General features: G+C 43.5%; 1 protein-coding gene across 2 annotated transcripts in view; it reads left to right on the top strand.

Moving 5' to 3' along the window:
- The window catches only part of ECHDC1 (ethylmalonyl-CoA decarboxylase 1), a 50,879-nt gene that overhangs the window by 7,243 nt on the left and 23,018 nt on the right, over positions 1-20,618 (top strand). For both annotated transcript variants that reach the window (XM_054982007.1, XM_054982015.1), the window contains exons 2-3: positions 6,066-6,287; positions 8,080-8,222. In XM_054982007.1, the coding sequence (XP_054837982.1) occupies positions 6,068-6,287; positions 8,080-8,222 (363 nt within the window). In that variant the 5' untranslated portion in view covers positions 6,066-6,067. The remainder of the gene's footprint in view (positions 1-6,065; positions 6,288-8,079; positions 8,223-20,618) is intronic.

Below are 20,618 nucleotides of genomic sequence, written 5' to 3'. Positions count from 1 at the left end.
ACTTTTGGAGTCAGGTTATCCCCCTGCCCCACATCCCCACTTATGGATGATGTAATTGAGATAGAAAGTGCAAAGATCATGTTAAGGGTAGGGCTGCATTTCCCCCCCCCCCCTAGTACTTAATGCATTGATCTGGCATCTTCAACTCCTTTAGCTTAAACAGTACATGCACATACTGATTCCCTTATAGGTTAAGTTGGGGATCAAAGAAACTGCATGGGTCAGTGGTAATGCTCAAATGCACACAGGAGAAGATAGCTCAACATCTCTTTTCTGGTACCATTCTGTATGTTTTAAATATTGTTCTAAACTAGGAGCATGAAAAGATTCCATGAGGACAGCCTCAAAAGCAAACAGAGAAGAAAGATACAGGTGGCCTGATGTTTTTCATCCTTGAAGGTAATATTCTTAAGGCCATTATGAGATCCCCCAAACAAGTAAGATTTGAGTCTAGTGGCATCTTAGAAACCAACCAGATTTTCAGGGTATAAGCTTTCAAGAGTCAAAGCTCCCTTCTTCAGATACTCTACTGGGCTGAAAGTGTGCTGCAAAAGGTTGACAACTTGACAGTATTGCTTGAGAAGTGCGCTTTAACTCTTTAAATCTTATACTCTGAAAATTTTGTTGGTCTCTAAGATGCCTCTAGTCAAATCCTGATATTCTATTGGAGACCAGCATGGCTACCTACTTGAAGCCAAAACAACCATGGACATAGATGTCTCAGGAAACAGATTATAGCTAATGGGTTCATCAGCAAAATACAAATTAAAAAAATACATTGTGTAGAAGAATTCTAGGACTATTAGACTCTAATTGATACATTGGCTGAATCCATACTTACTGGCATAGCGCTAAACAGTCGGAATGATAGCGTCTTCCTGGCACTTTTTCTGATGTCATTGCACCATGAGAGCGGCATCATGATGCAATGATGTCATAAAATGCGCCAGGAAAACGCTATCATTCCGAGGGTTTAGCGCTATGCCAGTAAGTGTGGATTTGCCCTTTGTGACTGGTGTAATGTAATAAAGATCTGTTTTTCTTTATTTTTAAGCAGTATGATCTTGACCTATGGTTCAAAGTTAGGCTTCAGCTCTTTCCTAAGTTTGTATTGTCTCCCCTATCCTGCCCTCCACTCTAAATTATACGTCTACACCACAGCATTCTGGCCCATGCTAGTTCTGTTTGTCTATAAAGTAAGGAATAATTTTTTCTTCTAGTTAGTGCTGTAGGGAGCAAGAGCAAGGATGTTCAAATGTAATCTGTGCTAGTAATCATTAAAAAAACCTTTCAGTTTTGTTGGTGTTGTAGGAAACTGTATCCTGCTGTGAAGTCAGAGCTTTCTGCAGGCATTAATTGATGATGCTTCATAATGCGATTTTGTAACTGTGAACATCATACAAATAACTCTGATTGTTTTCCTGAAGCTTGAGGACCTGCCAGTTATGGTGGGATTTTTTAAACATCCACTTGGAACAGATGCCTCTTATCCTTTAAAGATGTCTTTATGAGGGAGAGGCACTCCTCTTCACCTTTCTGCCATCTGCCCACTTTTGTAAGCTTTTTTCATGATGAGGGTTCGACCACCCTAGCAACTTGAGACAACATGAGGCATGTAGAAAGTCATGTGCTATACAAGAGAAATGAGGAAGAAAATCTATGCCTGAACTCGTTGGAAGAAAGATATAAAGCAAATGTGCTAAATATGAGGGATATAAGCTTTCAAGAGTCAAAGCTTGCTTCTTCAGATACTCTGCTGGGCTGAAAGTGTGCTCCCCTCTTAGAAGGGGAGGTGAAACTGAGGGAGCCTTCCAGAGGCAGAGAAGAAATTAACAAACCCTTTGAGCAGATCTCCCTGGCTCTGTATAGATGGGAAATTGACAAAGCCTTCCGAACTCTTTTAAAACTCAGATTCCCGGCTAACATTGCGACTCCCTTCACATGCTGCTCCTCATGTAATTTCTCTCTTGTAGCTTGGGTCGGAGTGGAGAGAAAAGATTCAGTCTGGGAAAAGCAGCAAACCTGTGCTGCTTGAGGGGATTCTCATTCTAGTTCATTTAGGCTACCTGTGTGGAAGCCTGAACTTTGTGTGTCTGTGAGAGAACGTTCATTCTATCTGAAGCAGGCAAACTGTGTGTGTGCCTGAGAGTGAGAGTTTATGTATATTTGAGTGAGAGATTAATCTGTCTGAAGCAGGCAATCTATGTGCACCTGAGAGTGAAATATTATAAAGATCTGTGTGACTGTGTCTATGTAGAGAAACTTTAAGAAATGAAACCATCAAGCTTAAGGACTAGAGTGAAACCAATACATTTGTAAAAATAAAAGTTGGGGTTTTTTATCCCAGGGTATCTGTCATTCCTATATATCCCATTCCTATCCTCAGGGCCAAATAGTCCAACAAAGGAGCCTGATGCTTGGACACGTTATTAAAAGGGAAATTTAAATTACTTATTTTGGAATATAATTCCTAGTGACAGCAATCTACCCAGAGGGTATAAGAAGAGGGTTAAAGGGAAAAACTAACTGAAAAAGAAAGGGGGTCGTAAGTAACAAACATTGTATGTCAAAAGCTTTACATAAATGAACGGGGGAAGGGGTGCTGGTGATTGAGTACTAGTTCTTCTGCAGGTATCGTCAAGAATAGATTTATTCCCCATAACTAAAGAACTTCAAGCTATTCTTGGGTTGGTGTAGTATAGATTAAAGCTGAACTGCCAAAAAAGCCTTCATGAAATTATGGTAATTAGCTATTTATATTACCCAACCTGTAAAATCAAATGTCAGATGGTCCATAAATTACACCTTTATTCGGGACTGAACTTTAATTGAAATAAAATAAAAATGAGATGCTATAAAAGAACATGAGTTTCAGTGCCATTCCTGTTCACAGAGGCTGATTTTTCAGGCTAAAATGTTTTTAGTCACTCTATTTGCATGTCCTAAGTAAAGATATAAAATGACCAGCATACTTGTCCTTTAAGATCTTCATATGAGGTCCTGCTCTCTCACCCTCCCTTTTGGATGTGGGATGAGTAGCAGGTAAGGGCAGGCTGTCTTCTGCTCAAGGTAGGTGAGACAGCTTTTCTATGATTGCCCTGGGGACATGCCACTATTTTGTAGAGTGAGTTCCCACTAGAGGACTTCTTTTAACAGCCCATGGGGGCCTACTTCCGGTTCAGATTTCCACAGTGCAGAAAAGGAAGGTTTAAAGTAAGGATTGGTGTGTGTGTGTGTAATTTATACGGTGGGTTTTTTTTGTATTTTTCACATTTTAAAATATTTTTTTCTTTTTTTGTTGTGATCTCTTACACTTTTTCTGCTGTTTTATATTTTAATCTGAATTTGTATTTTATGGTGATTTTAATTACTTTAATATGTGGTTAAGTGCTGCAAGAACTAGTTTTTTATTTTAAACAATATACAAATAAATAAATACAGCAGAGTGAAAAGAATTTTTGTGTTAATACTTTGTCTTGTGCAAATTGCTCATTATGATTCATGATCATCAGCTGACTATAATGTCCTATTTGAATCTACCTGCTCATTTGCTGAGGTAAAATTATTACCATAGAAATGCTGTTTACAAGCCTATATAACTTTACAGAACCAGCTATACTGTTGAAAAATGAGACTGTTTATAACCAACATTTTAAACATAGAAAATGTTGAAGAATATAAACAGCAAGGAGATAAAAATCTGATAGTGTGTTGTTACGTTTTTGTTTTTGCCCAGATATATATTTGTAGGTCTCAGTTCTGATTTGTCTTGATGTCCTGCTTTCACTTTCTTTAGATATGGCAAGCAGTGGGGTGTGCTTCTGCAGAGCACAACTTTCTTGTTCCCCCACCTCATGCTGCTGCCCAAAACTATTTCTGAAATGCTGCTCTGGGGGGACAGCGGTGTGAGGGAGGCAAGAAAGTCACTTTAATCAAGCAGAAATCCTTCTGTGCAGAGAAATGTTTTGGTAGGCCCAAGCCATTGTTTTCTATTGGGTAAATAAGGCTGTAAAATTACTCTAATGGTCTAATGATATGTTTCCTGGCAAGTTCATACCCCTATTCTGCCATGGAAGCTTGCTTAGTGACTTTGGGCTAGGGTTGCCAGGACCAGGCTGAGAAATTCCTGGAGATTTGGGGGGTGGAGCATGGATAATGTGGGGTTTGGGGAGGGACCTAATTCGGATATAATGCCATAGATTTCACCCTCCAAAGCAGTCATTTTCTCCAGGAGAACTAATTTCTATGGCCTGGAGATCAGTTGTAATTCTGGGAGATCTCCAGCCATCACCTGGAGACTGGCAACCCTACTTTGGGCACTTAAGCATTTCTTTCAACCTATCCTTCCTCACGGGCTGTAAAGATAGGGGAAGGAAGAACCATGTATGCTGTCCTGAGGTCTTTGGAGAAAGAGTGGCATAAGAATATGGAAATCAAATGAATGCCAGTGATCCGGCCATAATCCTGAAACAGAAATGCTTCTGAAGGTACCAAAATTAGATATCACATCCTAGATGGAAGAAATCTTGAGTAAGAGAATCTATCTATCCAAGAGAAGAGATTTGCAAGGCAGGATAGCCCGTAAGAGATAAAGGACAATCTGGCAGGCCGGTGGCATAAAGGAGAAGGGCCAGAAGTGGAAGCAGCTACCCAGGAGCCGAGTATAAGACAGGAGGAAGGGCTTCCCTTCTCAGAGAAGGGGGCTTGAGCCCAGCCTGAACATGGCAACAGAATGGGCAGGATGCTAAAGAAGGTTCTTAGCCAGGCAAGGAGTAGCGCGTGCATGTCATGAGACTAAGCAGAATGAAATATTTGCCTGTGGCATATTCTTCATATTGTGCTTTCTGTAACTGTATCTGTAGGGCCAGGTGTGAAGCCAAGCACTATTTTTTTAAATAAAATTTTATTGGTGAGTGGAAAAACAAAAGAAAATTTTCCAAAGCACTATTAAAAGATAAGTGGTGGTAGAGAGTGCTGTCAAATCATAACTCCGTGAGGCAACCCCTCATGGTTTTTTAAATTTTTTTTAAATAAACAACTTTTATTAATTATAAACAGAAACAATAACAATAAACATTAAATTGCAAATACATGGAGTAATATATTGGTTATACAAGTTTGCAGGTTTTGAAGAAAAACATTTAAAACACTTGCTTACTATAATTTGTAGTTCATATACCACAAGAATAAGTCACAGTATATTGGTTTAGTTCATACTGCTAGACTTTCAATATATCTTGGTATAGATGGTTGGGAGGAAGTGTTTCAGTTTCGTCAATGAAATTTAAGAAAGACCACCATTTTTCATAATAGTTAGATGTCGAGGAATTAGCCGATAAATTGTCTGTTATTTTATCTATAATGAGCTGATTCCACACTCTGGAGTACCAATGGTTCAAGAATGGTGGAGACTGGTTTTTCCAAAAATATGCTATTGATGATTTTGCTATGGCAAGTAGATTAGTAATTAAATCTCGTTGAGGCATTGGCACATTTACCCCTTGCCATAGATTCAAAAAAATTAATTGGGGCTCTAGGGGTATGTCGTACTTCGTTATTAATTTTATTTGCTTTAGTATCTCCTCCCAGAATGTTTTGATTTTGGGGCACTGCCACCAAAGGTGGGCAACCCTCATGGGGGTTTTCATGGCAAGGGACTATCAGAGGTGGTTTGCCATTGCCTGCTTCTGCAACCCTGGTGTTCATTGGATGTCTCCCATCCAATTACTAATCAAGGCTGATCCTGCTTAACTTCGGAGATCTGACAAGATTGGACTTGTCTGGGCTATCCAGGTTAGGACCTAAAAGATAGATAAACAACAAAATTATATTTCCTTCATCCCAAACCCTCTGCCTCTCAAAGATGAGGGTCTACTTCTGTTTCCAAATCTATTCCAACTCTTAGTGTTGCCTCTCCTTCATGTGTATTGTATTTTTTTCCTGATTTGATGTCTCATTTGTAAATCTGGCAGGTGATGATCTTCAGTAGCGTAGTTTGGTCTTGTGGTAGGTTTCAGAAATCTAAAGATACAAACCTATATTGATTTCTGATGTGTGTTTTCCAGAAATGACTGTTTTCTTATGGAAGAGTTTCCATCGAATGCCTAACAGCAGATTGCTCTGGCAAAGAACCATGTCTCTGTATAACCATACCCATGGTTTTGAAGAAAAAGAAATAAAGAAAAAACTTCAGCAGTTTACTGGTGGATCTATCAACCTTTCAAAAAAGGAAGATGGTATTGGTATACTTACCTTGAACAACCCAAAGCTTATGAATGCATTCACAGGTATTAACTGTTTGTTTAATTCCTCTAAGTATATGCAAAGATAAAAATGAAAAGTTAACAGCATAATGCCATTGTGAAAAGATATAGCTCTTTCTCACAGAAGTGTTAAATAGGTCTTGTTCTTCACAGGGACTCTGTAATAATGTAAGATACACCCAACCCTGAAAAAGCTATCTGTCAAAACAGTTAAATGAGTCTCAATCAGTTGTCCTTTCTCTTTAGATTACCTGCATGTCCCAAGGAAAAATAGTTGCTTACCTCTTGGTCTGTGTAACTTATTCTGTTGCTAAGGGAATCTGATGTGTAACAATGCATCTAAATATTGACTAGCTACTGGTTACTGATTGTATAATTAATTACCTGCCAAAATAAAAATGTCATAAAATGCTTCTAGAACGTGCTTGAGCTACTGGGATCTATTGAGCTGGGATCTAGATTCCCAGCTGGGATCTATTCCCAGCTAGCATGAACACTTCTCTAAATTCCCTCAGGCTTTGTACTTGGCACTCAAGAGATTATTCTTGGCAGAGCACAACAGTTGTGGGGGAACATCCTAGTCAAAAACAGCCACTTAAAATATGCCTAGAAGACAACAGGCAAGAAGTGGTGCCCTTGTGCTGTCTCCCTGTGGCTTGCTCTTGGCAGGCATTCTGCATCTCCTCCACATGAGGGAGATTTCAGTTATTTGCATTATACTGAAAGCTGTCCACCATAAAAGACATCTGTCTGTTTTACCCGAATTGGGCCTGAAACCTGAGGAGAAAGGCTCATAGAATTATTTTCACTAGACACTACTAACTGTAAAGCCTAGAAATAATTTAAGTATTTGTGGATCATATCGAATATAGAGTGTTTATTTTGTATATGATGAGAAGTCATGGAATTGAGACATTCGTGTCCATTTTGCTTTCTTCACTCTCAATTTTGACATTGAACCATTTCAGCGCCCCTTTGCCAGTACCGTTTCCTTCTGTTTCTTGCATCATCAGTGTTCCGCTCTGTTCCATCAAACAAAAGAGAGGCAGCTGGCTTACTTTTGAACTCCATCCCTAACATGAGAAGCATTCTAATGAGATATATTAAATGGGATTTGTGATTCATCTTGCCAAGAACATTTTTCATTGTATACTTCAGAAATGTATCAAAGTGACTGGCAGCCAGTGCTATAGAGATTGCATGTTACAGGAATGTCATCAGTGGCTTTATATAATGAGAGGTCAGCATGGTAGAGAAACTCCCCAGCTTCATCCACACCCAGCCTACTTTCTGCCTTCCCCTGTTGTTGGACAACTAGGACCAAAGTAGATGAGATTAGGGCAGGGGACAAACCCTCACTAATTTATTCTCATAACCTCACACTTACATGTGTAAAGTGGGGGAGTAGGGAGTATTCTTTTCTAAGAACAAAGCATACAGGCTACGGGATCTAAGCCCTGGCTTCTCTTTCATCATAATCCTGAGGTTCTTAATCATTTCCCCCTCAGCACAGTTCTAATACTCAAAGGGAGTTGGGCTGGGTAGAAAAAGATTCAAACTCACAATGTAGTGAAGTGACGTGGCGGGGCTTTGTTCTCTCTCACACAGTTTTTGGTATTAAAAGAAGTTGTCACCTCATTGTTTAGGAGGTCACATGGATCTCTTCCCTTGGCAGCATGTTCACTTTTGCCTTAGATTTATTTTTAAAGAATCTGTACTAATAATATAGCCCTTTCTTTTGTCTCGCTATTCTCTTTTTTATTAAGCTTAATGCTAAAAGATACCCCTCAGTAGTTTTTCCTTCTGTTATTTGCAGGTACAATGATGATAGAACTACAGGAAAAGATTGCTGAACTGGAAAACTGGAAGGATGGGAAAGGGCTTATAATCCATGGAGCAGAAAATACTTTTTGCTCTGGATCTGATTTGAATGCTGTCAGGCTACTGTCCAGTCCACAGGCAAGTAATGGCAGCAATTACTAGGAGAAGATACACTCCTTAAAGTTTTGAAGCATTTATTCAGAACAAGGCAATCCAAAATCATCATTGCTGCATATAGAGAAACAAAAGAATGCTTCAGGGTGTTTTTGTCTGGGTATTAAGATGCAGTCAGCATTTCAGAAATGACAGTTTATAAGGGTGCAGTGTTGGAGTGTTTAATTTATTACTCAGAACCCCCATGTTACTTATTCTTCTTTCAGTTTATTCCATTTCTTTTAAAAAACCTATCTTCTAGACTGTTGAGAGTTAGATGGGTAGCCATGTTGATCTACAGTAGAACAGCAGGATTTGAGTCCAGTGGCATCTTAAAGACCAACAAGATTTTCAAAGTGTAAGCTTTTGACAGTCAGAGCTCCCTTCTTCAGAATCTTAAGAAGGGAGCTCTGACTCTTAAAAGCTTACACTCTGAAAATCTTGTTAGTCTGCAAGGTGCCACAGGAATCAAATCCTGCTGTTAGACTATTGAGTGTTAAAAATAGGAATATTAGCATGAATGGTTTGCCAAGCCACTAAAGGGAATGGATTTCCTTCAGATACAATTTGGCTAATGAGAGAGAGAGCACACAGAAGGAAACTCCTGCTGAGGGAAAGTTTTTTTTATTTCTAAGACTGCATTTAGCAATCAGCTCTACAGTGCAGCTAATTTTTGAGTAAACCCACATTGGATTGCACAGGAAGTGTCAGGATTGAGCTAGTTTCACCAAAACCCTTGGCCCTACCAGCTATTGATAAACGTATTTCTCACACTTTCTCTCTCTCTGGAAACTTAAATAACTGCAAGACAACAAAATTATTGACAACAATATCAGTATTGGATTCATTTCTTTTATAGAAATTTTAAGTACATGATGAATTGTTCTGCATCCCTTATATGAGTAGCCATTGATCCTGAATAAGCCAGTTTGGTGTAGTGGTTAAGAGCAGAAGGACTCTAATCTGGAGAACTGGGTTTGATTCCCTACTCACTTCTCCACTTGAAGCCAGCTGGGTGATTTTGAGTCAGTCACAGCTCTCTCAGAGCTCTCTCAGCCCCACCCACCTCACAGGGTGATTGTTGTGAGGATAATGATGATACTCTTCGAAAACCGCTCTGAGTGCAGGATTATGTTGTCCTGAAGGGTGGTGTATAAATTGAATGTTGCTATTATTATTATTAAGTTTCCTGCTGAATCTGGTCAGTGTCTGGATAGAAGAACCTCCTATGTAAGCCTCCATGAGTTCCATGATATAAGAAAATAGGGATATAAATAAATATACATTTGACCCAAACCAGCAGTCCCCTTTGTCCATTCTCTCAGCAAAGGAGGCTGTCCGAGCTCTTCTTGCAGGCTTAGATATGCTTTGGGCTCTCCTTTGTAGGTCTTATTTATAGGACTACTTGGTTTGATTTGTGAAGTTGTATAGTTGGAAAACATGATTCAAATTTGGTTTTGTGTATTTGTTAATGGAGAATGCATGTTGTGTTTTCCTCGTGGTACTGAAAGGCAGAAATGGGTGAGTCTGAGCTAAAATAATTAGGGCATTCCTCCTTTTTCTTTCTTTTCTCTTTTGGTAGTGGTTTTTCAGAAACTTGAGGGAATGGTATTCAGGCTGTGTTTTGTCCTCAGTGCTATTCCTTTTGTAGTAGAGAAACTGCTTTGCATTTTATACTTTTATTTAATATTCAAATAGTATATGTTGTGAATAATTTCACATACTGAAGGATCAGGAATGGGTTGTGTCAGAGAGTGCCAATTGTGCAATGGGTTGTGTCAGAGAGTGCCGATTGTGCAGGTCCTGGACAAAAATGAAAATGCCAATGGGAAATCAGATATTAGTTTAGAAGGGAACAACCATTCTAATTAAAGGCAATCTCTTTTCCAGATAGGCTTATTTTATCAAAACATAGTTTTCCATAATGTATGCTTGCATGTCATATGCCGTCCATCATACTGAAGTATGAAGAATCTCCTATTGAACTTTGTGTAAGGAAGAAGAGACTTTGACATTTCGGTTTCAGCTGGATGTAAATCAAAACAGGCGTGTAAGTTATCTGATGGATTGGTTGTTCAGCATGGTCTATTAGGGAGTTTTTCCAATGTGCTAAGATGGGATAAGCAGGAGCTTATAAAGAAAAGAAAACACTATTCAAAATGTTTCCTTTTCAGACAACAAACAACAGAGCTGGCTATATTGTTTGTCAAAAGGGTGACCCAGTGAATCTTCATAGGTCAACACAGCAAGAAGTCTGGGTTCTTTTTGGATACTCTATTATGGCTGCATGCTTTGCTAAACAGTCATGAAGAACAGAATGTTACATCTTATCTCTGAAAAGAATATCCTGTACAAAAGGAAGTGTTTTGCTCTCTGCATGTAGCCTGCGGCTGAAGGATCCCTGGTGCTGTCACAGCTTTGTTTCTTCCCTGTGTCAGCAGGTGGGTGTGGACAGTACTATCTAGAATTAGAAGATCCCAACCAAAGCCACCTAGAAAAAGGCCTGGATAAAATGGGATTTGGGTGGGCAGAAAGAACTTACCTGTGCATGATTGTACCAACCTGGTGTTTTACCTGAGTTGAGCCTCAACTGTAACATGAGCTCTTTCAGTATGCTTGGTGACCATTTCTTGAGTTGGCACTGCACCAATGTGCCCACATTGCATGCGTGGGAGCTGTGTGTATACTGTATGTACAGTGCTGCACAAAATATTCACCCCTGCCCTTGTTGCATTTAAAGACTGTCTCCATGTACCAACCCAGCTACTTGAACAAAACAATGGACAGTAGCTGAAGAAGTTGAGGTCTGCAATCCCTCTTGTGACAACTCAGCCTATCACTTTCCATCAGCGGAGGGAGGGGCCAACCCTCAATTTTATGTGATTGTTTTTGTGCATATAGCTTTATTAAATACCTTGACCATAATCAAAAGAAAAGTTTTAAATTTATTTTAATAAGTAAAATAACACAGGACGAGCCATGAGTAATGCGCAACGCTTGGGATCCCTGGCTATGCCACTGGAATTCTTAAACACCCTTAGACAGGTCATGAGGAAGGAAATGACCGACTTCAATGCAGGGCAGAGGAAGATGACAGTTTTACGCGATGGCCATTTGTGACCTCGCCAAAGCTGGCAACCTTGCCAACAGACCAGGAGGTGGCTGGAGAGTGGGTCCCCACATCCCAAAAGCCAATCAGTGGGCGCAGGACCAGCAAGAGCCAGCCAAATAGTCTGTTGAACTGACAATAGTAACAGCCCCAGGGTCCAGCCTGATGAGGCTGGAGGTCTACTCATGAGTAACGCAACTGGGTCAGGCACTGTGATGCTGTCCCCGGATCTCCTAAACTTTATTACTTAGCTATGAGAAGAGGTTGCCAAATTTATTGCCTGAGCACTGAGGGAAGAGACCGGTCTCCCTCTGTTTCTTCTTTCAACCACACACACCCTTTACAGGTTGCAGAAGGGACAATTTTCATACAAAGGGAATCCTAACAGGCCTATTAAGGCAGATAGAGAGGAAACCTATACAAGAAAAATAAAGAGTGATATCTCTCAAGGGGAATCTGAAACTTATGTAGTGATGAAGTTTTTTTCTCCTTGTTGGCTTCATATATGTCCACACTCCCCTTTTCCCCCTAGGGTTCTCAATTCCTTTTTAATCGGCACCAGGTAACTTTATTCAGCAGAAACAAATAGAAGAACACAAGGCCTAGCACAGACCTTTCCCAGCAGGCCTTCATCCTGCTCTCGCAAACAGGAGTAAACCTTGGATTGGAGTAAAACTGCTCAAGATGTTAGTAAAGGTAAAGTTAGTTCCCTGTGCAAGCACTGAGTCATTACTGACCCCTGGGGGGATGTCGCATCACAGTGTTTTTTTGGCAGACTTTTTACGGGGTGGTTTGCTGTTTCCTTCCCCAGTCATCTATGCTTTACCCCCAGGAAACTGGGTACTCATTTTACCCAGTCAACCTTGAGCCGGCTACCTGAACCCGGCTGAGTCAACCTTGAGCCGGCTACCTGAACCCGGCTTCCCCCAGGATCAAACTCAGGTCATGAGCAGAGCTTGGGCTGCAGTACGGCAGCTTACCACTCTGCGCCATGGGGCAGAGTGGGACTAACATAAAAAATGAAACAGACCCCACAGTGTTACAATTGTCACTGCTAGGAGAGAGTTCTTGTTGCAATTGTTCAGCCTGTCCCTAGGATTAGTCTGTAGCCAGCTGTTGCAGACATGAGTAAACCATGGAGTAAATCTACTCCAGTTCTTAGTATCGTGGGCCCAAAATAAAACATAAACCTGACTCCACAGCATTACAATTGCCCCTGCTGTGAGACTTCTTGTTGCAATTGTTCAGCCTGTCCCTCAGTCCATGAGATCACTCCCTTATGGCATCCCTTCTAACAAGAACCAGTTCAGTGTAGTGGTTTGAATGTTGGGCTGGGATCTAGGAGATCCAGATTTCTTGCCTGTGGCCTCAGGCCTGTTGCTTTCTCTAGGCCTGGCCTGCCTTGTGGGGTCTTTTGTGTGGATGGAATGGAACGGTATGAAATGTTGCATCCACCTTGAGCCCTATTGGGGCTGAAAGCTGGGATCTAGATATACTCCACATCCATCCTTCTATTTAGAAAGGGTACCTTAATTTTCATTGAATTGGCTGTTGACAGGGCCCCTGCTGTAACTCTTAGCAATTTTTTCCCTCCATTCCTGTGGTCATCACTATTGTTGCTGATGGTCTGCAGATTAAATAGCACTTCATCTCTATCCACTCACTGTAGACAGCGAATGCTATAAACTGTTAGCCTGCGTGGGAACCAGAACTCCCCTGCTGCAATCCTTTTTCCTTAAGCTATTGTTCAATAGGTTATTATGACCTTTCTGCTATCCCCTTGAAGGGAACATGAAACGTGTTTAAGCCTATCCTGGGACATGGGCCAAAATGTTATGTATTGAGACCATTGAACATCTCTAATAGCAGATTGCATCTTTGTAGAAAAGATAAAGGCCCAGTGGCTTCCTGAGAACTAACATTTATTTGCTACAAGTTGTTGTGAGTTCAGTTTATTTCTTCAGGTATCTTTGTACTCCCTCTGAGGCAGAGAACATCTTGGGTGTTTCCCTTCGCCCAATCAGGGAGGCAGGAAGTTGAATTTTCTTTCTTCCTCTTCCTGTTGGCGCCTGGAACACCCTGTTCTCCAGTTCTTTCCTGCCTCCAGGGAGAGCAGTCGTCTAGGCAGATCTCTCTGCCTGTTTTTTCTTGACTGATCTTAATTTCTTAACTCACTTCCAAATTCTCTTCAGATCTCTTCCTCTTCTCTATCTTCTTTTCTCTAGTCCTTAATTCTTCGTCTCCTTTCCACCTTTTCATTTTTTCTCCTACCCTGTGTTCCTCTCTGAAGACTAATCGAGATGGAATCCAGGGATTCGGAGGGAAGCTTCATGGACGCCGATGGGGAGATATTGGCAGCGGCAACCCCGGCTGAGGGCTCTGATGATCGTCCCAGTACCGTCCTGCCCTTGGGGCTGGAACGGAATCCCGGCACCTTTCCGGCTATCGAGCCGTGTAACACCTCCAAGAAACACTGAAGAAGATCGCAGGAGCTGGGATCTGCATCACACCTTCGCCGGGAGGTCGAAAAAGGCACCAAAAGAAAAGCCGCGGAAAGAGCGGGAAAAGCCGACGAAGCTCGCGTCTTTTCCCGCGCAGCTGCTAAAGACGTGCTTGCCATACTCCCGCCGGGAGAAATGGCAGAGACAACTTCCCAACCCGTTCTGACCGCTCCGGACGCGGAGATCAGCAAAGAGGGAGCAGGTAACGTGCCCAGTGACATCGGGCAGTTTCTTCAAGGGAACATTCGATCCTTCCTGAGACAGGCTGTTCGGGAGGATGTTGGGAAGCTCTGTCAGACCCATTCCAGGGCACCAAGTGAACAGTCCTTTGCCCTTCCGTCGCCTCCCAGCAACCAGTGTCGTACTGAGGCCAGCTGGCCAACTAAAGCTGCCCAAAAGTCAACCCCAGTCTACCCCAGGGTCAGTGGGTATTACTTGGGAGGGGGGAATCGTCCTTGGATAGTGAGGACAGGGATGATGGAGAATTCCTTTCTGAGGAAGAGGAAGAGGAGGTTCTCATCCCTGAACAAACTAATAGACTGTTTAAGGTAGAGGACTACCAATATTTACTTTCCAAGACCCTGGCAGCATTAGAACTTCAGGAATCCCCAAAAGGGGGGGAGGAGGATCCCAAATCAGACAAGGGATCATCCAGACCTAAAGGGAGCAGAGAGTTTTTCCCTAGGGATAGTACCCCGGAAAGGGTTTTTCCCTTTCCGGAATACTTTGAAAGACAATTAAGGGCAGAATGGAGGGCCCCAGCAGCCACCAAACAATACCACAGTTCAGTTAAAAAACTTTATGCCTTACCTTCCTTTACCAATTTCTTGCAGATACCCAAAATCGATGCACTGGTGGCAGCTCTTCAATCGTCTAGTCTGCTGACAGAAGATGGTCAAGGATCCGTTAGAGATAACCTGGACAGAAAAGCAGAGACCGCGCTCAGAAGAGCACACGAAGCTTCGGCAATGGCGATCAGGGCCGCCGCCTCTGCGTCCATCGTCTCCAGAGCTGCGGTTGTTTGGATACGTAAACTTACTCAACTACTGCCAGGTAACCACAGACAGTTATTGGAGGGTGCCAACAGAATTCTGAAGGCTAACACCTTTGCGGCAGACGCCACCTTGGACGCCCTGACCTTTTCTTCCAGGGCTATAGCTTCCATGACTGCAGCCAGGAGACTTCTATGGTTAAGGGCCTGGCCGGCGGACTTACACTCAAAGTTCATTCTCATGGCCTATCCTTTCCAGGGCGACAAATTATTTGGAGAGGCTCTGGACAAGATACTGGTGGAGACCCGTGATAAGAAAAGAGCGCTCCCTAAGACGCTCAAGAGGACAGACAGACGCTTTAACAGCTCTCAGCCCTTTCGGTCCCAGCATGCGTTACCCAGATACCAACAAGACAGTAAAAGATCATCCTGGAACTCGTCCAAGCCTGGTCAGAGAAAAGGCTCATTCGGATCCAGATCCTACAGGGCACCTCAACACAGAGGGGACAGACAGGGGTTCGAGCCCAAGACCCCGAAGTCCTGACTCACATGGAGTGCCGGTGGGAGGGAGACTACAATACTTTCATCGGATCTGGGAGGAGTCTCACGCAGACGCATGGGCCACCAAAGTAGTCTCTCAAGGTTATGTCATCGAATTCAAATCCATCCCACTGGACCGATTTCTCAGATCTCCACTTCGAAAAGACCCGCGAAGGAAACAGATCACTATCAAGGCCATACAGCATCTTCTAGACATCAAAGCAATAGAGCCAGTCAACCAGCACGAGTCAGGATCCAGAGTCTATTCCATCTTCTTCAAGAAAAATGGGGACTGGAGGGCAATACTGGACTTAAAATTTATAAACCAGTTCATACACCTGAAACATTTCAGAATGGAAACACTACGCTCTATTTCGGAGGCCCTACGCAGTGGGGACTTTATGACCTCGATAGATCTCACCGAGGCATACTTACACAGTCCTATTCATCCCTCCCACAGACGTTTCCTGAGATTCTACGTCAATGGACATCATTTTCAGTTCAGAGCACTTCCCTTCGGCCTCACCACGGCTCCCAGGGTATTTTCCAAAGTTCTGATCAATCCCATCATCCGTCTTCGGGAGTCAGGGATACACGTCCACCCCTACCTGGATGACATCCTCGTAAGGGCCGGATCCAGGGAAAAGGCCACTCAGGACATGTGGACAGCGATTCAGTGTCTCCAAGCGTATGGCTTCCTGATAAACATGGGAAAGTGCTCCATATCCCCATCACAGACGCTCCAACATCTGGGGATGATACTAGATACCAAAAGAGGCCTCATTCTGCTGCCCCAGGAGAAGGTCCTAAAGACCAAGGAGCTGGTCAAATCCATGATTTAGGGACAGTCGGCGTCTTTACTGAGCCTAGCCAAGTTGATGGGCACACTGATAGCATCCTGCGAGGCAATTTACTGGGGCCGCTCTCATTCCCGATCTCTCCTCAATTTTCTTCGTCCCTATCAACCTCGAATCATGGCCAAGACAGACTGCCACGTCAAGGTGCCTTGGAAGATAAAGAAGAACCTCAGATGGTGGACCACAGTCTCCAATCTACGTCAAGGCAAATCATTCCTCAACCACCAGAGAATACAACTGTTCACGGACGCCAGCCTATCGGGCTGGGGGGTGACTTTGGACGGACATCTAGCACAAGGTTTCTGGTCCATGGAGGAGTCCCAACTTCCCATCAACCTGCTGGAAATCAGGGCAATTCGTATAGCTCTGTCTCACTTCTCCACCCTGATTCTCGACAAGCACATATTGATCAGGACGGACAACATATCCACCAAGACATATATAAACAAGCAGGGGGGCTCAAGGTCGTCCAGACTGCACAACGAGGGGATGAAGATCATCGCGTAGGCGGAGACGCACTTAGCTTCAATTCAGGTAGAACACATCAAGGGGATAGACAACCTACAGGCCGATTGGCTGAGCCGACAAGCCATCCAACCGGGGGAGTGGTCACTCAAGCAAGAAATATTCCATCTAGTCACGGACAGATTCGGCCATCCAGTGATGGACTTACTCGCGACCCACTTGAACCATCAGACTCCACATTTCTTATCGAGTTATTTCCACCCTCTGGCAGAAGGGACCGATGCCCTCACGTCGCCTTGGCCGGAGGGCCTTCTGTATGCCTTTCCACCACTCCCGGTGCTTCCCAAGCTGCTGCGGAGGATAGCAGACACGGCAGTGGAAATAATAGTAATCGCTCCGTGGTGGCTGAGGAGGCCTTGGTTTTCGTCCCTACAATCGCTGGCAGTGCTACCACCCTTCTGACTTCCAGTCACTCCGGACATTCTCCACCAAGGCCCAATTCTCCACCCCGACCCGGACTGGATGCGTCTGACCGCCTGGAAATTGAGAGGCACTACTTACCCAGGCTAGGGTACTCTTCACAAGTAGTTCACACTATGTTTTCTTCCAGAAAGAAATCGACTGCGAGGATATACAATACGGCCTGGAAAGCCTCTGTTAGATGGGCAAAAAGAAAAAAGATTGACCACTTGTGTCCACAATTAAACTCCATTCTGACATTTCTACAAGATGGGCTGGATACGGGACTAAAACCGGCTACATTACGCAAACAAGTAGCAGCATTGTCTTCAGTTTTTTTTCCTGCCCGATGGTCTCAGCCTATCCAAGCACCCACATATTCGACGTTTCATGCGAGGAGCCTCTCTCCTGAGCCCTCCAACAATACACCGTTTTCCCACGTGGAGACTACACATAGTTCTCTCGGCACTGACCAAGTCGCCATTTGAGCCCTTGAGAGAGGTCCCCCTGAGATGGCTAAAACTAAAAACTATTTTTCTGGTAGCCATTACCTTGGCCAGACGAATTTCCGAACTCGGAGCCCTCTCCATCAAACCGGGGCATTGTGAATTTCATATGGATAAGGTGGTCCTGCGCACAGACCCCACTTTCCTACCCAAGAGTATCTCCACTTTTCATAGGTCGCAGGAGATCAATTTACCATTGTTCTGCCCCAATCCATCTCATCCCAAGGAGAAGGAGTGGCACACCTTAGACGTAAGACGAGCCATTAAAGTTTACCTGTCCAGAACTGAATCCATAAGGAGATCGGACTTCTTCTTTGTCAATACATCTCCACCGAACATGGGCAAGAGAATGTCTAAGGTCACGATTGGCAGGAACATCCGCTCATGTATAATGGAGGCCTACAAAGCAAGCAACAGGGATATCCCTCAAGGCGTCACAGCTCACTCAATCAGAAGCGCAGCAACCAATGCGGCACTTCACAACAATGCCTCAGTGGAAAAAATTTGCAGAGCCGCGACTTGGTCGAGCATCTCCACGTTCATCAGACATTACAAGTTAAATCTCTACAATTCAGCCGATGCCGCATTCGGAAGAAGAGTTTTGCAATATGTGATGCAAGACGAGGACCTAGACCCACCCTGTAGGAAATAACTGCTTTGGGAGTACCCAAGATGTCCTCTGCCTCAGAGGGAGAACGGACCTTTGGACACTTACCGTGAAGGGTCCTTCTCCTCTGAGGACAGGAGGACATCTTGCCCTCCCCAGGTTCCTCATCTATTCTATTCTATTTCTCTTCTCTATTTGGCTCTGCATCGCTTTAACTTTTATCCATGTTGTCAATGTTGTTCCTTCATGACCTTGAATATGTCGGTTATCTCTTGTTTTTTCTGACTTCTCAGTTTTATTGTTCCCTTACAGTAGGGCCTTTCTGTGTTTAGAGGTTTGAGACTAGTTGGTTTCTTCTACCGCTGTTTGGAGTCACCCGAACTGGAGAACAGGGTGTTCCAGGCACCAACAGGAAGAGGAAGAAAGAAAGAAAATTCAACTTCCTGCCTCCCTGATTGGGCGAAGGGAAACACCCAAGATGTCCTCCTGTCCTCAGAGGAGAAGGACCCTTCACGGTAAGTGTCCAAAGGTCCGTTTCATAGTGACTGTTGCTGTGACTTCACAGAGACTCTGAATCCTTTAATCCAGGTAGACAACACTCTTGTCACAGGTAAGTGCAACCCTGCTTTCTCACGTCTCCACTCCCCTGAGACAAGGGGAAAAGGAATATAATCCACATTCTTCACAATGTCAAAGAAGAACAGAGATTGGACGGTGATACTAGACTTAAAATATATCATAAGTTTATCAAACTGAGGTACCTCAGATTGGAGAAGATGAGATCAATTACAGAAAAGAGCTGCTGTAGCATAGGGGTTAAGTGGTTGGACTGCGAATCAGCATTCTGCTGATTTGAATCCCATAACTGCTATGAGCTCAGCAGGTGGTCTTGGGGAAGCCACTCCTCTTAGCCCTAGCTCCCCAGCAGTATTGCAGGTATAATAATAACATTGACTTGTTCACTGCTCTAAGTAGGGCACAAATCTGTCTAGAAAAGCAGTATATAAGAAAAGTTATTAAACTCTGCTGTAGAGGCCCCATGGCTCAGCAGTGGACCCTCTGCATGCAAAGCAGAAGACTGGCCAAGTTAATGGGCCTACTCATTTCCAGCACGGATGCCATCCAATGGGGCCATTTACACATGAGACAACTACAACAATGGCTCAGACCTTTTCAGCTGCAAAACATGACTAAAATAGAAATACCCATCTGAGTCCCCACCTCTGTAAAGGCCAGCTTGCTGTGGTAGACCAAGAGGGCCAACCTGTTACTGGGAAAATAGTACAGCTATCCGACTCCAAAAGATATCGGCGGGTGCAAGCCTTCTTGGGTGGGAAGCTGTTCTGGAGGGATCCCTGGTACATGTGGTCAGAGGCAGAGAAGAACCTTCCAATCAATTTCCTGGAACTCAGGGCAATATGCCTGGCTCTACTGCACTTCAGCCCACAGATAGTGAGTCACCATATTTTGATAAGGACGGACAACACACTTGGTTTTTTTCAAGTGGACCTGTTTACATCTTCGATAAACCACCCAGTAGACAGGTTTTTCTCCTGGTACATCCACCCAGAAGCAAAGGTGACAGTTGGCCACGTCTCCTGCTGTATGCATTTCCACCTACTTCAGTTCTTCCAAAATTTATAAGGAAAATCAGAGAACAGAGAGCCAACATAAAAGTAGTGGCTCTGTATTGGCCCAGATGCCTGTGGTTCTTGACCTATAATAGTGGTTGATTCTTCCACCATTGACTCTACCAGCACACCTGGACATGCTTCAGCAGGGCCCAGTATGGCACCTTTATCTGGAATGGTTCCACTTGACATGCAGAGATTGAATGAAGGCATTTCACACTGTTAGAATACTCACAGGAAGTAGGCAACACAATAGTGGTTTCCAGAAGATTATTCACTACTAGAATCTGTCCTCCTTTTTTCTGCAGGATGGTCTTACAAGTGGCCTTAGAGCAGCAACTCTAAGGCACCAAGTAGCAGTCCTCATGATGGTACTTCCACTCTATTGAAACCTCACCCCCGCTAAGCACCCTCACATAACCTTAAGGGCGCTTCCCTCATGAATCCTCCCTTGACATAGGTTTCTTACATGGAGGCTGCATATTGTTCAATCTGTCCTCGCTAGACCACCCTTCGAGCCCATCAAAGAGACTAATCTCAAGTGGCTTCAGATGAAGACCTTGTTTCTTGTGACGGCCATGTCAGCAACAAGGGTCTCGGACCTAGGGGCTCTATCAGTGTGTCCTGATCTCTGCGTGTTCCACAAGGATAAGGTAGGGGTGAGACCAAATCCCACCATCCCTAAAGTGAACATCAGTTTCCACAGAAACCAGGA

The sequence above is a fragment of the Eublepharis macularius genome, chromosome 1, assembly GCF_028583425.1.
Source record: "Eublepharis macularius isolate TG4126 chromosome 1, MPM_Emac_v1.0, whole genome shotgun sequence".
NCBI lineage: Eukaryota > Metazoa > Chordata > Lepidosauria > Squamata > Eublepharidae > Eublepharis > Eublepharis macularius.
Note: the sequence above shows the minus strand (reverse complement) of the source record. Positions and strands in the feature narration are given on the sequence as shown.